General features: G+C 34.8%; 1 protein-coding gene across 6 annotated transcripts; it reads left to right on the forward strand.

Annotated features, from left to right (window-relative positions):
* Nucleotides 1-4825: 4825 nt before the first annotated feature.
* On the forward strand, nt 4826-15019 carry LOC145729201 (uncharacterized). Of its 6 annotated transcripts, none has more exons than XR_014178300.1 (5): nt 4826-4985; nt 5293-7369; nt 7432-7689; nt 13183-13378; nt 13689-15019. XR_014178300.1 is itself a non-coding variant. In XM_081979868.1 (5 exons), exons 4-5 carry the CDS (start codon nt 13208-13210, stop codon nt 13857-13859), a joined length of 342 nt encoding a protein of 113 aa, XP_081835994.1. In that variant the 5' UTR covers nt 7229-7369; nt 7432-7504; nt 7566-7689; nt 13183-13207; the 3' UTR covers nt 13860-15019. The 6 variants fall into 6 exon arrangements, 3 of the variants coding, with proteins under 3 accessions (XP_081835993.1, XP_081835994.1, XP_081835995.1); XM_081979868.1 differs by lacking the exon at nt 4826-4985 and having other exon boundaries at nt 7229-7369; nt 7432-7504; nt 7566-7689; XR_014178301.1 differs by lacking the exons at nt 13183-13378; nt 13689-15019 and having other exon boundaries at nt 7432-7504; nt 7566-7689.
* Nucleotides 15020-18863: the final 3844 nt, after the last annotated feature.

Here is an 18863-nt window from a genome sequence, read left to right on the forward strand (position 1 = left end):
TACTCGGACAATAAAACAATTTAACAATACCTTCTCATTAATAAAATGATACCGAACATCAATGTGCTTGCTGCGTTTGTTAAACTGTCCATTTTTAATTATAGTAATAGCACTTTGATTATCAACATGTAGATTTAAATTTATATTTACTCCCAAAAGCTCATCTATAACTGACTTTAAAAACAAAGCTTCTTTAATACATTCTGCAGCAGCTATATACTCTGCTTCAGTACTGGAAAGTGATACTATAGGTTGGCGTTTAGAACACCATGCCACAGGACCACCACAAAATTTTATGATATACCCTGTAGTGCTTTTCCTTGAGTATATATCTCCTGCAAAATCTGAGTCACTATAAGCTAACAAATTTAAATCCTCACTATGACTTGTATATTGAATGCCCAAATTGATTGTTGAAACTAAATAACGCAAAATTCTTTTAATATTTCCTACGTCACGTTCTGAGGGTTTATCCAATTTCCTACTACAATATCCTACCGCATAAGATATGTCTGGTCTACTTTTATTTGAAACATATAGTAATGTACCTACTAATTCTCTGTAAGGGAAAACATTTTTGAATATACATTGTTCACTTTTAAGGTGTATCAAACCAATTGATTTTAAAACAGAAGTAAAATGTTCATTCCACCTCATTGGACTTTGTTTAAGCCCATACAATGCTTTTTTTAACAAACAGATTTTATTTTCACAATTTACTTTCGAATAACCCTCTGGAATTTCCATAAAAATTTCATCTTTTAATTCGCTATACAAAAAGGCCGTTTTGACATCGAATTTCCTAATTATTAAACTATTTTTAGCAGCTAAAGCAATCAAAATTCTTAACGGAGCTGTACTTATGACTGGACTAAACGTTTCCGTATAATCTATTCCCTGTTCTTGCTCAAATCCCCTAATTACTAGTCTAGCTTTATATTTATTATAATTAATTAATTATAAGATTTGTAAATTTGTTAAATCAGGTTTTTTTCCATTCCACATTTCAATAGGAGTTTTATCAATAGTACTTGAAGGACTTCTATTTAACAAATAAGTTGCAGTGTATACAGCTTCACCCCAGAAAGCCTTGTCCAAGTTTGCCTCAAATATAAGAGCTCTAGCCTTTTCCATTATGGTTCGATTTCTTCTTCTTCTTCTTTCTTCTTTAGCCTATGTCCATCCACTCCTGAATGTAGGCCTCTTCCAATGATTTCCATGTCCGTCTATCCAGGGCAGTGTGAAACCAGTTTCTTCCTGCTATCTTCTGGATGTCATCCCGCCATCGCTTTGGGGGTCTCCCTGCATTTCTTTTTGTGGCTCTTGGGCGCCACTGCATTATTTTATTAGTCCATCTAGATGGATCCTGCCTTGCAACATGACCCGCCCATCGCCACTTTAGTTCGGCTGCTCTTCTCATAACATCGGTTACCCTTGTTCTTTTTCGGATCTCTTCGTTTCTTATTCGATCTCTGAGGCTGATTCCCAGCATGGCGCGCTCCATGGCTCTTTGAGTTGTTCTGAGCCTCTCTGCACTTCTCTCTGTAAGTGTCATAGTCTCCAGTCCGTATGTTGTTACGGGTAAAATGCAGGCCTCATAGACTTTCCGCTTAAGGTTGATTGGGATACTTTGGGATTTCAGAATGTAGCCTAGCCTACCGAATGCTGCCCAGCTGAGTCTTGTTCTCCGGGATATTTCGTTTGTTTGGTTTTGTTTTCCCAGTCTGATAGCGTGGCCCAGGTATATGTATTCCTCAACGTGTTCTAGAGTGCAGCCTTCTATGGTTATTGCCGTCTCTTCGCTGGTCATTATTTTGGTTTTGTTTAAATTCATCTTGAGCCCGATTTGTTTTGATGTTTCCTGCAGTTCTTCCAACATATCTTTCAGCTGATTGATGTCGTTACTGATGACAACAATATCGTCAGCAAAACGTAGATGATTCAGTCGGGTTCCATCTACATTGATACCTTTGTTTTCCCAGGCCAAGTTTTTAAAGGCGCTTTCCAATGCCAATGTGAATAGTTTAGGGGATATGGTATCCCCTTGGCGGACTCCTTTTTCTATTTTAATCTTATCCGTTGATGTATCTTCGTCAATGGCTACTTGCAATGTAGCATTTTCGTAGATGTGTTTTATAAGATTGGAGTATCTTGTGTCTATTCTTGCCTCGTTCATTGCGTTCAGAACCGCCCAGGTCTCAACCGAGTCAAAGGCCTTTTCGTAGTCGACGAACGCCAGATGTAGGGGTACGTTGTACTCGGTGCATTTCTCTATTAGAGTGCGGACGGTTTGTAGGTGATCATTTGTACCATATTCTTTTCTGAATCCTGCTTGCTCGACTGGCTGGTAAAAATCGAGCTTATTTGTCAGTCGGTTGGTCAGAATTTTTGTGAGGAGCTTGTACAGGTGTGAAAGAAGGCTGATTGGTCGGTAGTTTGCAATATTGGTATTGTCGCCCTTTTTGAAGATTAAAATAACTTCAGCGTTTTGCCAAGGTTTTGGTATTTTCTCTTCGCTAATACATTTGTTTAGAAGGACACAAAGGGCATGTTCAAGCGTTATTCCTCCCGGAATATGGTTCGATTTAGGGCACTGTATAGTCTACAACTATACCTCTAGCTTTGCACCAATCCATGAAGTTTCGATTTTTATATTCTCCTCCATTATCGCACCGTATTTTTGAGACTTTTAAATTTTGGCAAGCTTCCACTTCGTGTATGTAGTTTTTAAGATTTTCAGCTGATTCACTCTTATGTCTCATTAGGTAAACTTGAGTGTAATGAGTAAAATCATCCATTATTGTCAAGAAATACCTATTGCCATCCCAGGTTTCTGGTTCAATTGGACCACACACATCACTATGTATCAGTTCTAATGGTCTTGTGGCTCTGGTCCTAGTGCTGTTAAAGGGTTTACGAGTCTGCTTAGACTGTAAGCAAACTACACAATCCTTTATCTTTTGGTCACATTCTACAGTATTTAAAATCATGCCCTTTGAAAAATCTTGTAGTTTTTTCATACTGCTAGCACTAAGATGGCCTAACTTTTTATGCCACAAAACATTTTGATCCCTTCTTTCTGTCATTAAACATTTTTCATCAGTTGACAACTTAATACAATAAAGTCCACTACTGTCCTTTTGCCTTTGCAACACTGCTAGTTTATTTTTAGAAACGACCACTTTGTTTCTTGTAAATATTACCTCACCACCATTTTCAGTAATTTTATTGACCGATAATAAGTTTTTGCTTAACTCCGGAACATACAACACATGTTCAAGAACACATTGATCTGTTTCAATAAATCCTTTACCCTCTGATGTTATAGATGAATTCTTCCTGGCTACTAAAACATCTCAACAATCTGTTTGTAATGAAGTGAACAGATTTTTATTGCTTGTCATATGCGATGAAGCTCCAGAGTCAACGAAGAAAGTTGCTGTATTTGATTCTAAATCCATATCTTCACATAGAAAAGCTATTTTGCTATGAGTTTCCTGTCGACCTTGATCTTGGCTCTGTCTGTTTCGAAAGTAACAATTGCTTTCTACATGATTTGTTTTTTTACATATTCTACATGACCTTTTGTCACAATAACGAGCAATATGTCCCTCCTTGCCACATTTAAAACATTTTCCTCCAAATCTTGTTTTATTCTTATTTACTGGTTGTTGTAGCTGAGCTTTAACAACCATACCTTCGGGTTCGCATTGTTTCTTCTGTCTTTCTTCTTCTCCAATCAGTCTGAGAGATTTTCAAGGGTTTTATCACCTTGTAAAGTGGATTTCCAAGATGTAGCAAAGTTTCTAAACTGATCAGGTAATGTTGCAAGTATTTTGGATACCAACATACTGTCTGGGATATCTTGTCCAAGTACTCTTAGCCTACATGCCAAGTTTTCAATTTTGCTAATGTGCATTAAAATGTCAGTTTCTTTGCTGTACGAAAAATTAAAAAATTGTTGCATCAAATAACATTTTTCGTCTTCTGTTTGTTTCTCATATATGTTTGCCGTACATTTCTTTAGAACTTTTACAGTTAAAAATATGCATTAGTTGCTTCTTATGTATGGTTGTTATTATTTTCTGAGTTCGGGCGTCTTTCCTTTCAAAATCTGCTTTTTCCTTATCATCTGCCAGATCTTCCAATTTCTTTATTCCTGACACAATTTCCCATAATCCATGTGCCTTAAACAGGATTGTGACTTGAAATTTCCAAATTTGATATGTTTCACTATTTGTTAATCTCTGAATCTGAGAAACGTCTTCCTCCGTCATTTTTAGTTTTTAATTTTATGCCTTTATGACCAGGACCAAACACCAGGTCCAAATTTTATTTTTTCTGAAGACCTCTGTAACACTATCTTCAAAATCACTTAACCTGTTGGGTTGTAATCAGCAACAGAGTAATAACTTTGAACGTTTTATTTTATGATAAGAAAATTAAATTAGACAGCCCGAAAAATTACACAACATCAACTTCAAACAAAACCAACTTGTACCATATTACAAAAAGGTAATTTTACCTTTTTACAAACTAGACATAATTTTAACTCGTCTTATTTAAGATTAGTTATAACAAATTCTAACAAAAGCATGGTTGCCACTTCTGCCAGATCCGCCTTCTCCGCCGTGGTCTTCGTCTGTACCCTAGACAAGGGGCCCTGGCCCCCTTCACTCTTTTCCAACCTGGCTTCGGACAGGCTTTGGCGAGTTTAAAAGATGCAAATACTTTTAGAATATTATTAAGAACTTATTTTTATTCCAAAATTTTAAATTTCACTAACTAATTATAATTTGTTCCTACTATTGCTCCAATTTTTCAGATACTTGATCAGTAAACTTCACAAAATGACTAACAAAAGACCGAGCTCTAACCACAAAACCGAAAAATCAGATGAAGAAAGACGTCCACCCAATTCCAAAAATTCTTCATCCGATAAGTCACCATCAAGTGAACAGCGACTGCCAATACCAGTTGAAGAGGTAAAGTTGAAAAGTTAAAATACGAGTAGTTTAGTAACAATATTCCAAAAGCATATTTTAACTATTTGCACTAAATGGCAGTTTTTGGCAGGATTGTAGGAAATATTTTGTACCTGATACGTGCGGAAAGTGTCTTTTCCGCACCTGATTACTGGCCCGTTCGTTCAACTGCAATAAAGTGTACTTCCCGCACTTATTAGGTGACTATCCTGTATCCTCGGTATTAGTTTTGGCAAAACTGTTGATTACAAAAACTACTAAAATGACAGTAAAGCTAAGCTAATATTTGCTTCTTTTTGCTTTCTAGGAAAAGGAAGATGAAGATTCCTGCAGCGATCTCACGGATTCTGATTCGTCCTGTTGCAATTCTCTCTGTACTTGCAGTACTTGTAGCTCTGATAGTGAAGGCTACGAGTCAGATAGCTGGTGCGATGAGTGCGAAAACAATCGTTAATTTACTACACCATTTTTAACTGTAATTCAGAAAATGTCAAGAGTAATTCAGAAATCGTAAAGCGTAACTAAAAAAGTAAGGAAAAGTTTGATATCTTTTGTCAAAGTTTCTTCGTTTCTAAATGGAATTTAATGACAATTGTGCCATTTGCCTGGTTTCAGTGGTCTGAAATTCAATAGTTGACAAGTTTTTCTGTCGACACTGAAAAAGTCACGCTATGGGTGGTCTATGGGAAGACTGGGTGGCCCTAGCGGATACTTTGGGGATTATGCAGAGGAGAAGCATTTAAAAAAAGCTGCAAACTTCTACAGGAAGAGGAAGTTTGGCTTATCATATCATGGGTTGAAGACGAATGTGATATCACTTCAAGAACAAATACTAAGGAAAGAAGTGTCCGTATCCACTAGCTAGCCAATTATTTGGAAGGAAAGTCATTTACAGTGAAACAAGTTCATTACGAGCCTTTATCAATGAACTCTGCTGAAAATAAGAGAAAAAGAGCAAAATACGTACGGGAACTAAATAGATTTATTCAACAAATTGTTTGGATGGATAAGACTTAATTGGTGCTATAGAGTTGGCAAATGAATGGATGGAGTCTTTGTATCAAAGATGGGAAGATATGGGAAACCATCTGCAGAATCTTATGGTAGTATATAATAATGCCACTCTACCTTATAAGATGTGTTTCACGAAACAGATGCTGATCTGTTACGTTTATCACCTTACTCCCCAATGCTAGACCCAATCGAGACAATTTGGTCTGATCATCATGGTGGAATTCCCGATGTTATTGCTCAGGGAGTAGGTTAGCAAAGGCTTCTTTACTTGGAACGAACAATCAATTGAATCCGTTGTAGGAGGTGATTGTGGTAGAACAGCTCAACATTCTACAACTTTTCACGAGGTTGTTCTAAATATGGCTGATGTTGTTGTTGGAACTTGGATTATTTTCTTTCAGCTTTTGTAATTTTATCCACAAATAACGTATTTTATGGAATTGCCTTTGAATGTTCTGAATTTACATTGATTTTTTCCGAATTCCACTTGATGGTTTCTGAATTGCATTACCTTATTCTGAATTACGCTTGACCTTTTCTGAATTACATTTGAAAATGGTGTAGAAATAGCTTTCTTATAATTTTCTTTTAAATTTAGACTTTTTTTTGTAATTTCTGTTTATAGTTTGTAACTACAGCCTGTTGCTATGGTTAAGTTTCTTTGAATTATCATCATTTGATAAGACTTATTAAAAGCTCTTTTCATAAATTTTAATATTATTTAAGTGCAGAATTTAAAATATTGTTACGGTTTGGGCCTACTATGCTCGATACTTCTGAACGAGCACTCGATTCGGGAGGAAATCGATGCGCCGCAATATCTGGCCGGGCGCGTGTTAGAGTAGGCCACAGTTAGGAAGCGACACACCTGGAAGCATCTTCTATGTTTGACACAATTTTTTTTTTCTAATTACATCATCATGTTCTACGTAAAAAAGTGCCTATATAAAGTCTTAGTTTCAAAACTCTCTTTGGTTTTGTTAACGAGCTGCAAGCAATTGTTTAAAATGCAGCCTCTGACAATTTCCCAATTTTCCGGAAAACGGAGAAAGATAATTTAATTTGAAAACCGGAAATAAGTTTTACATGAAATCCTCTAAAACTTTCCCCATCTAACCGAATCTGTAGCTCTTACGGTTACCGATATCTCAATACACCAATTTGACACACACAACACTTGGAGGGGGGCAAACGAGATAAGACCATAGTTTTTTCGGCAAAAGTAAACAATTTGAATGGGTACTCGGATATAACAGTATATAATTTTTAATATTCCTTTGCTGTAAGTTTGCAACATGTGGCAACATCTACTTTGGACGTCTTTGCATTTGTAAAACCATAAAAAAACGTTCGCACAAAGTACTTGGCAGGTATGTAAAGGGAGGTGTTTGAATATTATTGTTTCAGAAAAGATGGTTTTAAAACGTTACAGAACGTTTCTTGGAACTCTAACTGAAGGACCCTTAGCAAAAACCTTTATTGTAGGCTGACCATTACTACAAAGGGTTGTAAACCCACATTTTTACCTGGTTTTGGAATTGTCTAAACTAAACGTCCACTTTGCAGTTCGTGTTTGCTACTCGTACAAGAAAGTAGTGTTTTTTACGACAAAAGTGTAGTTTTCCGGTTTATTTCAGTCTAGAAGGCGAACGGATCAACATATTCCACAACAAGTTCAGTGGGAAATAAGGTCAGTAGTTATTAACATAATGTTACAAGTGTATTCTCCTTTTTTAGAATCTAGTAATGTTTTAACGAACAATTAGTTTACGTATTTGTACACAGTCAGAGCTGGAATAAGTAGCCGCCTAAACTACTTTAAGTAATAAGTAGTAAATAGCCTTAATTTCAAATCTACTTGAAGTATTAAGTAAAAGTATTAAACTTTCAGGTAATAGGTCACTTAAATTGAAACATTTGCAGTACAAGTAAGAAATAAATTATACTTGAAGTACTTTGAGACATAAGTTTAATTTTATCACTACTTAAGTAGTCTCAGTAGTATTTAACTACTTAGAAATTTAAAAAAAGTTCTTGAAAACATACTTTTTGACAATAATTTGCGTAAAAATGACTGTAATTTGCAGGTTATTACTAGCGTCCCGCCTAAGACAATGTATGTACAAGTACTTCAATTAAAAAATACAAATTACTTTTTTTTTAAGTATTTTAGTAAACTACTTATTACTTTACTTCAAGTAGATTTTGGTACTAAAAGTAATCCAGCTCTGTACACAGTACACAGTGATATATAAACAAGTTCTTAGAACTGATTCAGTGAGCAATAGAATGAATAGATATGAAGAAGACTAGTATAATATTGACAGTCAACCTTTAATTTCAATTTTAACACAATTTGAAAAAAATAGTTTTGAAAAACTACTATTCTTTAAAAGGTCCTCCAGTATGACTATTACCAACTAATAAACGGTAATAGATTGGTTTACACGTGCTTACAAGAAATGACAAAGTAATAGTTTTTTGCCAAAATTGCCAAGTTGACCATTTTCCTAATTTACGAACGAAATTTGGCAACGTTTGCCAAATTCACTATTTTTATAATTTGTGATAAAATTTCATGCAACAATGTTAAGTTGATCATTTTTCCTAATTTCTTATCAAACTTTAGCAATGTTGCCAAATCGATCATTTTCTAATTTACGACCGAATTTCTGCAATCTTGCCATATTGACCATAATCCTAATTTGTAAACAAATTTTTGCAATACTGTCAAATTGACAATTTTCTCTTATTTACGACAAAATTTTTGCAATATAACTAAATCGACCGTTCTTCTAATTTTTTACCATTTTCTTAACTTGTCATCAAATTATTTGCAATGTTGTCAAATTGATTATTTTTCCAAATTTCTTATCAAATTTTTTGCTATGCTGTCAAATTGATCATTTTCGTATTTTACGATTAAAGTATTGCAAAATATTGCAAATGGACCATTCTCCTAACTTGTGCAACATTGTCAAATCGTTAATTTTTTATCAAATTCTTGAAAAGGGTGTCATTGGTCATTTTTCTAATTTATAAGCAAATCTTTGTAAGGTTGCCAAATCAACAAAGACTTTTGCAAAACTGTCAAATTAATTATTTTCCTAATTTACAAACAAAATTTTGCACCGTTCCCTATTTCTTATCACATTTCTTTAATGTTGTCATATTGATCATTATTCTAATTCGTTAACAAAATTATGTTATGTCGTTGTCAAATTGACAAATATTCCTAATTTGTGATCAAATTTGTGATGCTGTCAAATTGATCATTTTTTTAAGTTATGCCCCAATTTCTGCACTGTTGCCAAATCGACCATTCTTCTAATTGACAAACAAAATTTGAAAAATTTTGCAATTTGGCAAGTAGGAAATTTTTGCAACGTTGCCTACTTGGACTATTTTCCTATTTTTTTACCAACTGTTTGCAAGGTTGCTAATTTGACTATTTTTCCCAATTTCTTCAAATTTTTCCAATTCTGTAAAACTGATCATTTTTCTAACTTATGACGAAATTTGGGCAATGTTGCCAAATTGAACATTCTTGTAATTTACGAACAAAATTTTGCAACGTTGCCAAATTGACTATTTCCTTAATATATGACCAAATTTTTGCAATGTTGCCAAATTCACCACATTTCTAATTTAGTTGGACTATTTTCTTAATTTATTATTAACTGTTTTCAATGTTGTCAAATTTACGGTAAAAATTTTGCATCGATGCCAAATTGACCATTTTTCTAATTCTTTACCAAATGTTTGTAATAATGCTAAGTTAGAAGTTAAGACCGTAGAATGGTAAGACCATTACACCTAAATTCTTATCATATTTTTTCATTGTTGCCAAATTAATCATTATTCTAATTCACTAGCAAAATTATGTTACATTGCTAAATTTACCTTATTTTGTAATCAAACTCTTGCAATGTTGCCAAATCGACCATTCTCCTAATTGACGAACCCAATTATTAACGTTGCCAAATTGACCATTTCTTTAATATATGACTAAATTTTAGCAATGTTGCCATAATCACCATTTTTCTAATGTAGTAGAAAATGTTCCTATTTTTTCATCAATATTGTTGCTAAATTGACCATTTTTCCACTGATTATATACCAAACCTAACCTAACTTAAGGCAAAATTTGTGCAATGTTGTCTGATTGAACTATTTTCCTAATATATTATCAACTGTTTGCAATGTTGTTGAATTGACCATTTTTCTAAATATTTAATCAAATTATTACAATGCTGTCAAATTGATCATTTAACCTAATTTGCGATCAAAATTTTACAACGTTGCCAAATTGACCAATTTCCTAATTTCTTACCAAATGCTTAATTTAGCAAAAAAATGTTTGAAACGTTGTTCTAATTGGACTATTTTCCTAATTTCTTACCAAATATTTGTAATGTTGCTAAATTGACCATTTTTTCCTAAATTCTTATTATATTTTTTCAATGTTGCCAAATTAATCATTATCCTAATTCATTAATAAAATTAGGTTACCTTGTCAAATTGACCATGTTCCTAATTGACAAAACAAAATTTTGAACGTTGCCAAATTCACAATTTTTTTGATTTAGTAGGAAATTTTTGCAACATTGCCTAAATGGACTATTTTCTTATTTTTTTATCAAATATTTTCAATGTTTTAAAATTGACAATTTTTTCTAATTTCTTATCAAATTTTTGCAAGGCTGTCAAACAGATCATTTTTCTAAGTTATGATCAAATTTGTGCAATGTTGCCAAACTGACCATTCTCCTAATTTAACAGGAAATTTGTGCAGTATTGTTCTAATTTGACCTCGAATTGGACTATTTTCCTGAACTCTTATCACATTTTTTCAAATTTATCAACAAAATTATTATTTAATAATTATTATTATTATTTCTCAAATTTTGCAACGTTGCCAAATTGACCATTTCTTTATAATATGAGCAAATTTTTGCATTGTTGCCTAATTGGACTATTTTCCTAATTTCTTATCAACTGTTAAATTGATCATTTTTGCAAATTTTTACAATGTTGTCAAAACGATAATTTTTATAACTTATGACCAAATTTTTCCAATGTTGCCAAAAAGACTGTTTTCCTAATTTAGCAGGAAATTTTTGCAACGTTATTGTAATTGGACTACAAATTTGGACTATTTTCCTAAGTTCTTATGAATTGTTTGTGACAATTTTTCCTAAATTTTTATCACATTTTTTCAATGTTGCCAAGGACAGATAAACGATTTTGTAGAGCAGACTTTAAGCTTTCCAAAAAATGTCCTAAAATCATGTAATTGAGGTACAAATAACGCCGCTAGAGGGCGTCAAAGTTGTTGGTACATTTTTTGAAAAATCATTAATTTGAACAGGATGCCATTTCACTTCAACCGGCTGTAACTCGGTTATTTTGGCAGATACGTCAAAATGACAAATAAACAGTTTTTTAGAGCAGATTTCAAGCTTTCCAAAAATGTCCTAAAATCATGTGATTGAGTTACAAATAACGCCGCTAGAGGGCGTCAAAGTTGTTGGTACATTTTTTGAAAAATCATTAATTTGAACAGGATGCCATCTCACTTCAACCGGCTGTAATTCGGTTATTTTGACAGATACGTCAAAATGACAAATAAACAGTTTTGTAGAGCGGATTTCAAGCTTTCCAAAAATGTCCTAAATTCATGTGATTGAGTTACAAATAACGCCGCTAGAGGGCGTCAAAGTTGTTGGTACATTTTTTGAAAAATCATTAATTTGAACAGGATGCCATCTCACTTCAACCGGCTGTAACTCGGTTATTTTGGCAGATACGTCAAAATGACAAATAAACAGTTTTTTAGAGCAGATTTCAAGCTTTCCAAAAATGTCCTAAAATCATGTGATTGAGTTACAAATAACGCCGCTAGAGGGCGTCAAAGTTGTTGGTACATTTTTTGAAAAATCATTAATTTGAACAGGATGCCATCTCACTTCAACCGGCTGTAACTCGGTTATTTTGACAGATACGTCAAAATGACAAATAAACAGTTTTGTAGAGCAGATTTCAAGCTTTCCAAAATTGTCCTAAAATCATGCGATTGAGGTACAAATAACGTCGCCAGAGGGCGTCAAATCTTTAATATACCTAAACTTACTAAGCAAGTTACGTCAAGTTTAACAAATTGTAGTGATTTGAATTTGTAGTTACGTTATCAATATATTGCTCTCATTTTTCAGAAATAAGCCCTTTCAACTTCACAAAATGGCCAACATTAATAATAATAAATAAATTGACCATTTCTTTAATATATGAGGAACTTTTTGCATTGTTGCCTAATTGGACTATTTTCCTAATTTCTTATCAACTGTTTGTTATGTTGCTAAATTGACCATTTTTGCAAATTTATACAATGTTGTTAAAACGATCATTTTTATAACTTATGACCAAATTTATCCAATGTTGCCAAAGTGACTATTTTCCTAATTTAGCACGAAATTTTGGCAACGTTATTGTAATTGGACAACAAATTTGGACTATTTTCCTAAGTTCTTATGAATTGTTTGTGTGACAGTTTTTTCTAAATTTTTATCACATTTTTTCAATGTTGCCAATGACAGATAAACGATTTTGTAGAGCAGACTTTAAGCTTTCCCAAAATGTCCTAAAATCAAGTGATTGAGGTACAAATAACGCCGCTAGAGGGCGTCAAAGTTGTTGGTACATTTTTTGAAAAATCATTAATTTGAACAGGATGCCATCTCACTTCAACCGGCTGTAACTCGGTTATTTTGGCAGATACGTCAAAATGACAAATAAACAGTTTTTTAGAGCAGATTTCAAGCTTTCCAAAAATGTCCTAAAATCATGTGATTGAGGTACAAATAACGCCGCTAGAGGGCGTCAAAATTGTTGGTACATTTTTTGAAAAATCATTAATGTGAACAGGATGCCATCTCACTTCAACCGGCTGTAACTCGGTTATTTTGGCAGATACGTCAAAATGACAAATAAACAGTTTTTTAGAGCAGATTTCAAGCTTTCCAAAAATGTCCTAAAATCAGGTGATTGAGGTACAAATAACGTCGCCAGAGGGCGTCAAATCTTTAATATACCTAAACTTACTAAGCAAGTTACGTCAAGTTTAATAAATTGTAGTGATTTGAATTTGTAGTTACATTATCAATATATTGCTCTCATTTTTCAGAAATAAGCCCTTTCAACTTCACAAAATGGCCAACATTAATAATAATAATCAAAGAGACGAAAACAAAAACGAAACATTCGAAGATAGAAATCGTCCCTCCACTTCCAGGGACAATAATAATTCAGCTGAACAACCATTAGCTGAACAGAGACAGAGAGTACTAGGACCAATTGATGAGGTTGATGCAGTTGAAGAGGTAAAATTGGGAAAAAAAATAATTCACGTAAAAATAGAAATTTTTAACTAAAACTTAGACAATAGACAAATTAAGCTTGTGAAAGGTGGTGAAGAAATTAAGCTGAAAAAGTTAATTTTGGATGTTATTCACCATTAAATTTCATTTTTCAATTAAAGTAATCCAACCACAGCAGCTCTGTATTACTCACTCTATGATGCATTTCATCTTCGTGAATAATAGCTATCATTACATGCACGTTGAATAATATACTATCTTAACTGCTTTCTTGCACTGAGTAGCAAACTAATCATTTTTCTTCGTTTTCTAGGAAAGCGAATACGAAGACGACGATTCCTGTTACAGCCTTTCGGATTCTGAGCCTGAGAGCGCTTATTCTAATTATACTTGTAGTACTTGCAGTGGCCCTAGTGAAGGCTACGTCTCAGATACCGGTTGTGAGGAATGTAGAAGAGAACGTAATTTACATGACTTAGACTAGACTAGTTTTTACGAAGGCGTAGAAGGGCCACAGACGTTATTTTTCTTAAATTTTAACTTCAAACTCAGAAATTAACTAAATTCCGACTTCGAACTCGGAAATTAGTTGCAATGTTGTCAAACTGATAAATTCTACTATTTTAGATCTACTAATTAAGATCAAAGAGCGTTTGCAATGTTGCCAAACTGACTAATTTTACTAATTTGGTTTGAAGAGTATATGCAATGTTATCAAACTAACAAATTCTACAATTTTGGTTTGAAGAGTGTTTCCAATCTGTTCAAACTGACAAGTTCAACTAATTTCTTTGAAGTGTGTTTGCTTGCAATGTTGCCAAATTAACAAACTCTCCTAATTTAGATCGAAGACTGTTTGAAATGTTGCCTAACTGACAAAATTTGGTTCAAAAGTATCCTTGCAATGTTATCAAACTAACAAATTCTACAATTTTGGTTCGAAGAGTGTTTGTAATGTAACCAAACTGACAAGTCCGACTAATTTCTTTGAAGTGTGTTAGCAATGTTGCCAAAGTTAACAAATTCTACTAATTTGCTTCGAAGAAGGTTTGCAATGTTGCCAAACTGAAAAATTTTGTCTAATTTGGTTTGAAGAGCTTTTGCAATGTGACAATGTAAATTCTGAGTTCGAAGTCGGAATTTAACTAAATTCAGAGTTCAAAGTCAGAATTTAACTAAATTCAGAGTTTGAAGTCGAAATTTAAGAAAAATAACGTCTGTGGCCTTTCTACGCCTTCGTAAGTTTTAGCTTTTTAAGGTTTTATTTTAAACCTTTATTGGTTTTTTTGTGATTGTAAGTTAGAACTACAGTATATTCCAATTAGGTGAGTTGTGTTTATAGTAGTGGGGGGACACAAACAAATATCACGTGATCATCACAAAGTGCTTTTTTCTGAGACTACAATGTATTCATGCAGTCACGTGAAATACAGCTCAAATTATTGTAGATTGTAGGCTTAATCACCAGCCAAAGTTATTTTCAACATTAGACGAGCGGATATTATTTCTGTGATACTTACATCTTATAAAATTTGCTAAGTCTAAAATGTCACGTTTTGGCAATATATTTCACCATCTATTCGACGTCTTGAGTTTAAGAAACAATTTCTATGAAATATTATTTAATATATTATATTTGCATTATACATGTGTATTATTTATTTTACATATAGATTTTTAAAATACCTCGAAACGTCTGCTACGCACATCTTAAAATTTATTGTAATATATTTTAGTTTCACAGTGTAAGAAAAACAAGGGCAAATAGGGAAAAAGGAACAAAATTACTAAACCAAGTGTTAAAATTAAGTATATGTACACCGAAAATCAAGCAAATGTGTGATTACGCTATAATCGCAAAAATTGGCAAGGTTGTCAAAAACAAAATTTAAAAATTTCATAATAAAACTCTAAAAGTGCCAGAGGCCTCTAAACAGCCATTTTTAGTTGCCTGAAGCCTCTAGGAGCCAGTTTGTATTGCCATCAGAAGCCTCAGAAACATCCTTAAGCTTCCCAAGAGACTTCTAATAGTTCCAGAGGCCTCTAAACTTGTAAAAAGTCATTTTTTGTTACCAGAAGTCACTAGAAGCCATTTTATATTGCCAAAACCCTCTGAAACCTTCTTAAGTTTCCCAAAAGACTTCTAAAAGTGCCAGAAGCACTAAACAGTCATTTTTAATTGCCAGAAGACATTTTGTATTGCTAAAAGCATCTGAAACCTTCTTAAGCTTCCCAAAAGACTTCTAAAAGTGCCAGAAGCACTAAGCTGTCATTTTTAGTAGTCAGAAGCCTCTAGAAGCCATTTTGTATTGCCATCAGAAGCCTCAGAAATATTCTTAAGCTTCCAAAGACACTTCTAAAAGTACCTACCAGAGGCCTCTAAACTTCTAAAAAGTTATTTTTAGTTTGCCAGAAGCCTCTAGAAGCCATTTTGAATTGCCAGAAGCGTCTGAAACCTTCTAAAAGTGCCAGAGGCACTACACAGTCATTTTTAGTTGCCAAAAGCCTCTAGAAGCCATTTTGTATTGCCAGAAGCTTCTGAAACCTTCTTAAGCTTCCAAAGAGAGTTTTAAAAGTGCCAGAAGCCTCTATACAACCATTTTTAGTTGCCAGAGGCCTCTAGATGCCATTTTGTATTACCATCAGAAGACTCTGAAACATTCTTAAGCTTCCCAAGGGACTTCTAAAAGTGCCAGAGGGGTCTAAACTTCTAAAAAGTCATTTTTAATTGCCAGAAGTCTCCAGCAGACATTTTGTATTGCCAGAAGCTTCTTAATATTCTCAAGAGACTTCTAAAAGTGCCAGAGGCCTCTAAACAGCCATTTTTAGTTGCCGGAAGCCTCTAGAAGCCATTTTGTATTACCAGAAGCTTCTGAAACCTTCTTAAGCTTTCCAAAAGACTTCTAAAAGTGCCAGAAGCACTACATAGTCAATTTTAATTACCAGAAGCTTCTAGAAGCCATTTTGTATTGCCAGAAGCTTCTGATACATTCTTAAGCTTCCCAAGAGACTTCTAAAAGTGACAGAGGCCTCTAAACAGCCATTTTTAGTTGCCAAAAGTTTCTAGAAGCCATTTTGTATTACCAGAAGCCCCTGAAACCTTCCTAAGCTTGCCAAGAGACTTCTAAAAGTGGCAGAGGCCTCTAAACAGCCATTTTTAGTTTCCAGAAGTTTCTAGAAGCCATTTTGTATTGCCAGAAGCCTCTGAATCCTTCCTAAGCTTCCCAAGAGATTTCTAAAAGTGACAGAGGCCTCTATACAGCCATTTTTAGTTGCCAGAAGTTTCTAGAAGCCATTTTGTATTGCCAGAAGCCTCTGAATCCTTCCTAAGCTTCCCAAGAACTTCTAAAAGTGGCAGAGGCCTCTATACAGCCATTTTTTGTTGCCAGAAGCTTCTAGAAGCCATTTTGTATTGCCAGAAGCCTCTGAAACCTTCCTAAGCTTCCCAAGAGACTTCTAAAGGTGCCAGAAGCCCTACATAGTCATTTTTAATTGCCAGAAGCTTCTGATACATACTTAAGCTTCCCAAGAGACTTCTAAAAGTGACAGAGGCCTCTAAACAGCCATTTTCCGTTACCAGAAGTTTCTAGAAACCATTTTGTATTACCAGAAGCCTCTGAAACCTTCCTAAGCTTGCCAAGAGACTTCTCAAAGTGGTAGAGGCCTCTAAACAGCCATTTTTAGTTGCTAGAAGTTTTTTGAAGCCATTTTGTATTACCAGAAGCTTCTGAAACCTTCTTAAGCTTTCCAAAAGACTTCTAAAAGTGCCAGAAGCACTACATAGTCATTTTTAATTACCAGAAGCTTCTAGAAGCCATTTTGTATTGCCAGAAGCTTCTGATACATTCTTAAGCTTCCCAAGAGACTTCTAAAAGTGACAGAGGCCTCTAAACAGCCATTTTTAGTTGCCAAAAGTTTCTAGAAGCCATTTTGTATTACCAGAAGCCTCTGAAACCTTCCTAAGCTTGCCAAGAGACTTCTAAAAGTGGCAGAGGCCTCTAAACAGCCATTTTTAGTTGCTAGAAGTTTTTAGAAGCCATTTTGTATCGCCAGAAGCCTCTGAATCCTTCCTAAGCTTTCCAAGAGGTTTCTAAAAGTAGCAGAGGCCTCTATACAGCCATTTTTAGTTGCCAGAAGCTTCTAGAAGCCATTTTGTATTGCCAGAAGCCTCTGAAACCTTCCTAAGCTTCCCAAGAGACTTCTAAAGGTGCCAGAAGCCCTACATAGTCATTTTTAATTGCCAGAAGCTTCTGATACATACTTAAGCTTCCCAAGAGACTTCTAAAAGTGACAGAGGCCTCTAAACAGCCAGAAGTTTCTAGAAGCCATTTTGTATTGTCAGAAGTTTCTGATACATTCTTAAGCTTCCCAAGAGACTTCTAAAAGTGACAGAGGCCTCTAAACAGCCATTTTTAGTTACCAGAGTTTCTAGAAACCATTTTGTATTACCAGAAGCCTCTAAAACCTTCCTAAGCTTGCCAAGAGACTTCTCAAAGTGGTAGAGGCCTCTAAACAGCCATTTTTAGTTGCTAGAAGTTTTTAGAAGCCATTTTGTATTGCCAGAAGCCTCTGAATCCTTCCTAAGCTTTCCAAGAGGTTTCTAAAAGTAGCAGAGGTTCTATACAGCCATTTTAGTTGCCAGAAGCCTCTAGAAGCAATTTTGTATTGCCATAAGCCTCTGAAACTTTATTAAGCTTTCCAAGAGACTTCTAAAAGTGCCAGAGGCCTCTAAACAGCTATTTTTAATTGCCAGAAGCCTCTAGAAGCCATTTTGTGTTGCCAGAGGTATCTAGAAGCCATTTTGTATTTCCAGAACCCTCTGAAATCTTCTTAAGCTTTCCAAAAGACTTTTAAAAGTGCCAGAGGCATTAAACAGTCATTTTTAGTTGCCAGAAGCCTCTAGGAGCTGTTTTGTTTTGCCAGAAGTCTCTGAAACCTTCTTAAGCTTTCCTAAAGATTTCTAAAAGTGCCAGAAGCCTCTAAACAACCATTTTCAGTTGCCAGAAGCCTCTAGAAGCCATTTGGTATTGCCATCAGAAGCCTCTTGTGACGCGTTTTTTAAAATGCTTCTAATCACCGGCTCTAAACTCGGGCGCCACCTACTGAGTCGTTACGTGCCAGTAGGAACACGATTGCCTTCGGGCGGCTTTTACACAGTGGAGAACGAAGTTACTGGGTTTGTGAGCTCCGCAAGGATGAGTAAAACAAACTGTTAACAAAACAACTCTCTTTATTCGGGAAAGTATACGGTGACACTTAAAATAAAACTAACAACTCCGCACGGTGCAAGAAACTTAACAGTACTCCTTAACCTTAAACTCCCGGTCTTATCCTAGCGAGCGCATGCTTAACCTACGGTGCCTAAAACTAACGCGGCAATGTTCGGCGGCCGTCTCGCTTTGGTGAGAACTACCTTAAGAAGGAGCAGGACGAACGTCTGTACGACACTACGCCATACTCGGTTCGGGATAGGACCACGTTCGACCAT

The sequence above is a fragment of the Ips typographus genome, linkage group LG5 (assembly GCF_016097725.1).
Source record: "Ips typographus isolate SLU linkage group LG5, UJ_Ityp_2.0, whole genome shotgun sequence".
NCBI lineage: Eukaryota > Metazoa > Arthropoda > Insecta > Coleoptera > Curculionidae > Ips > Ips typographus.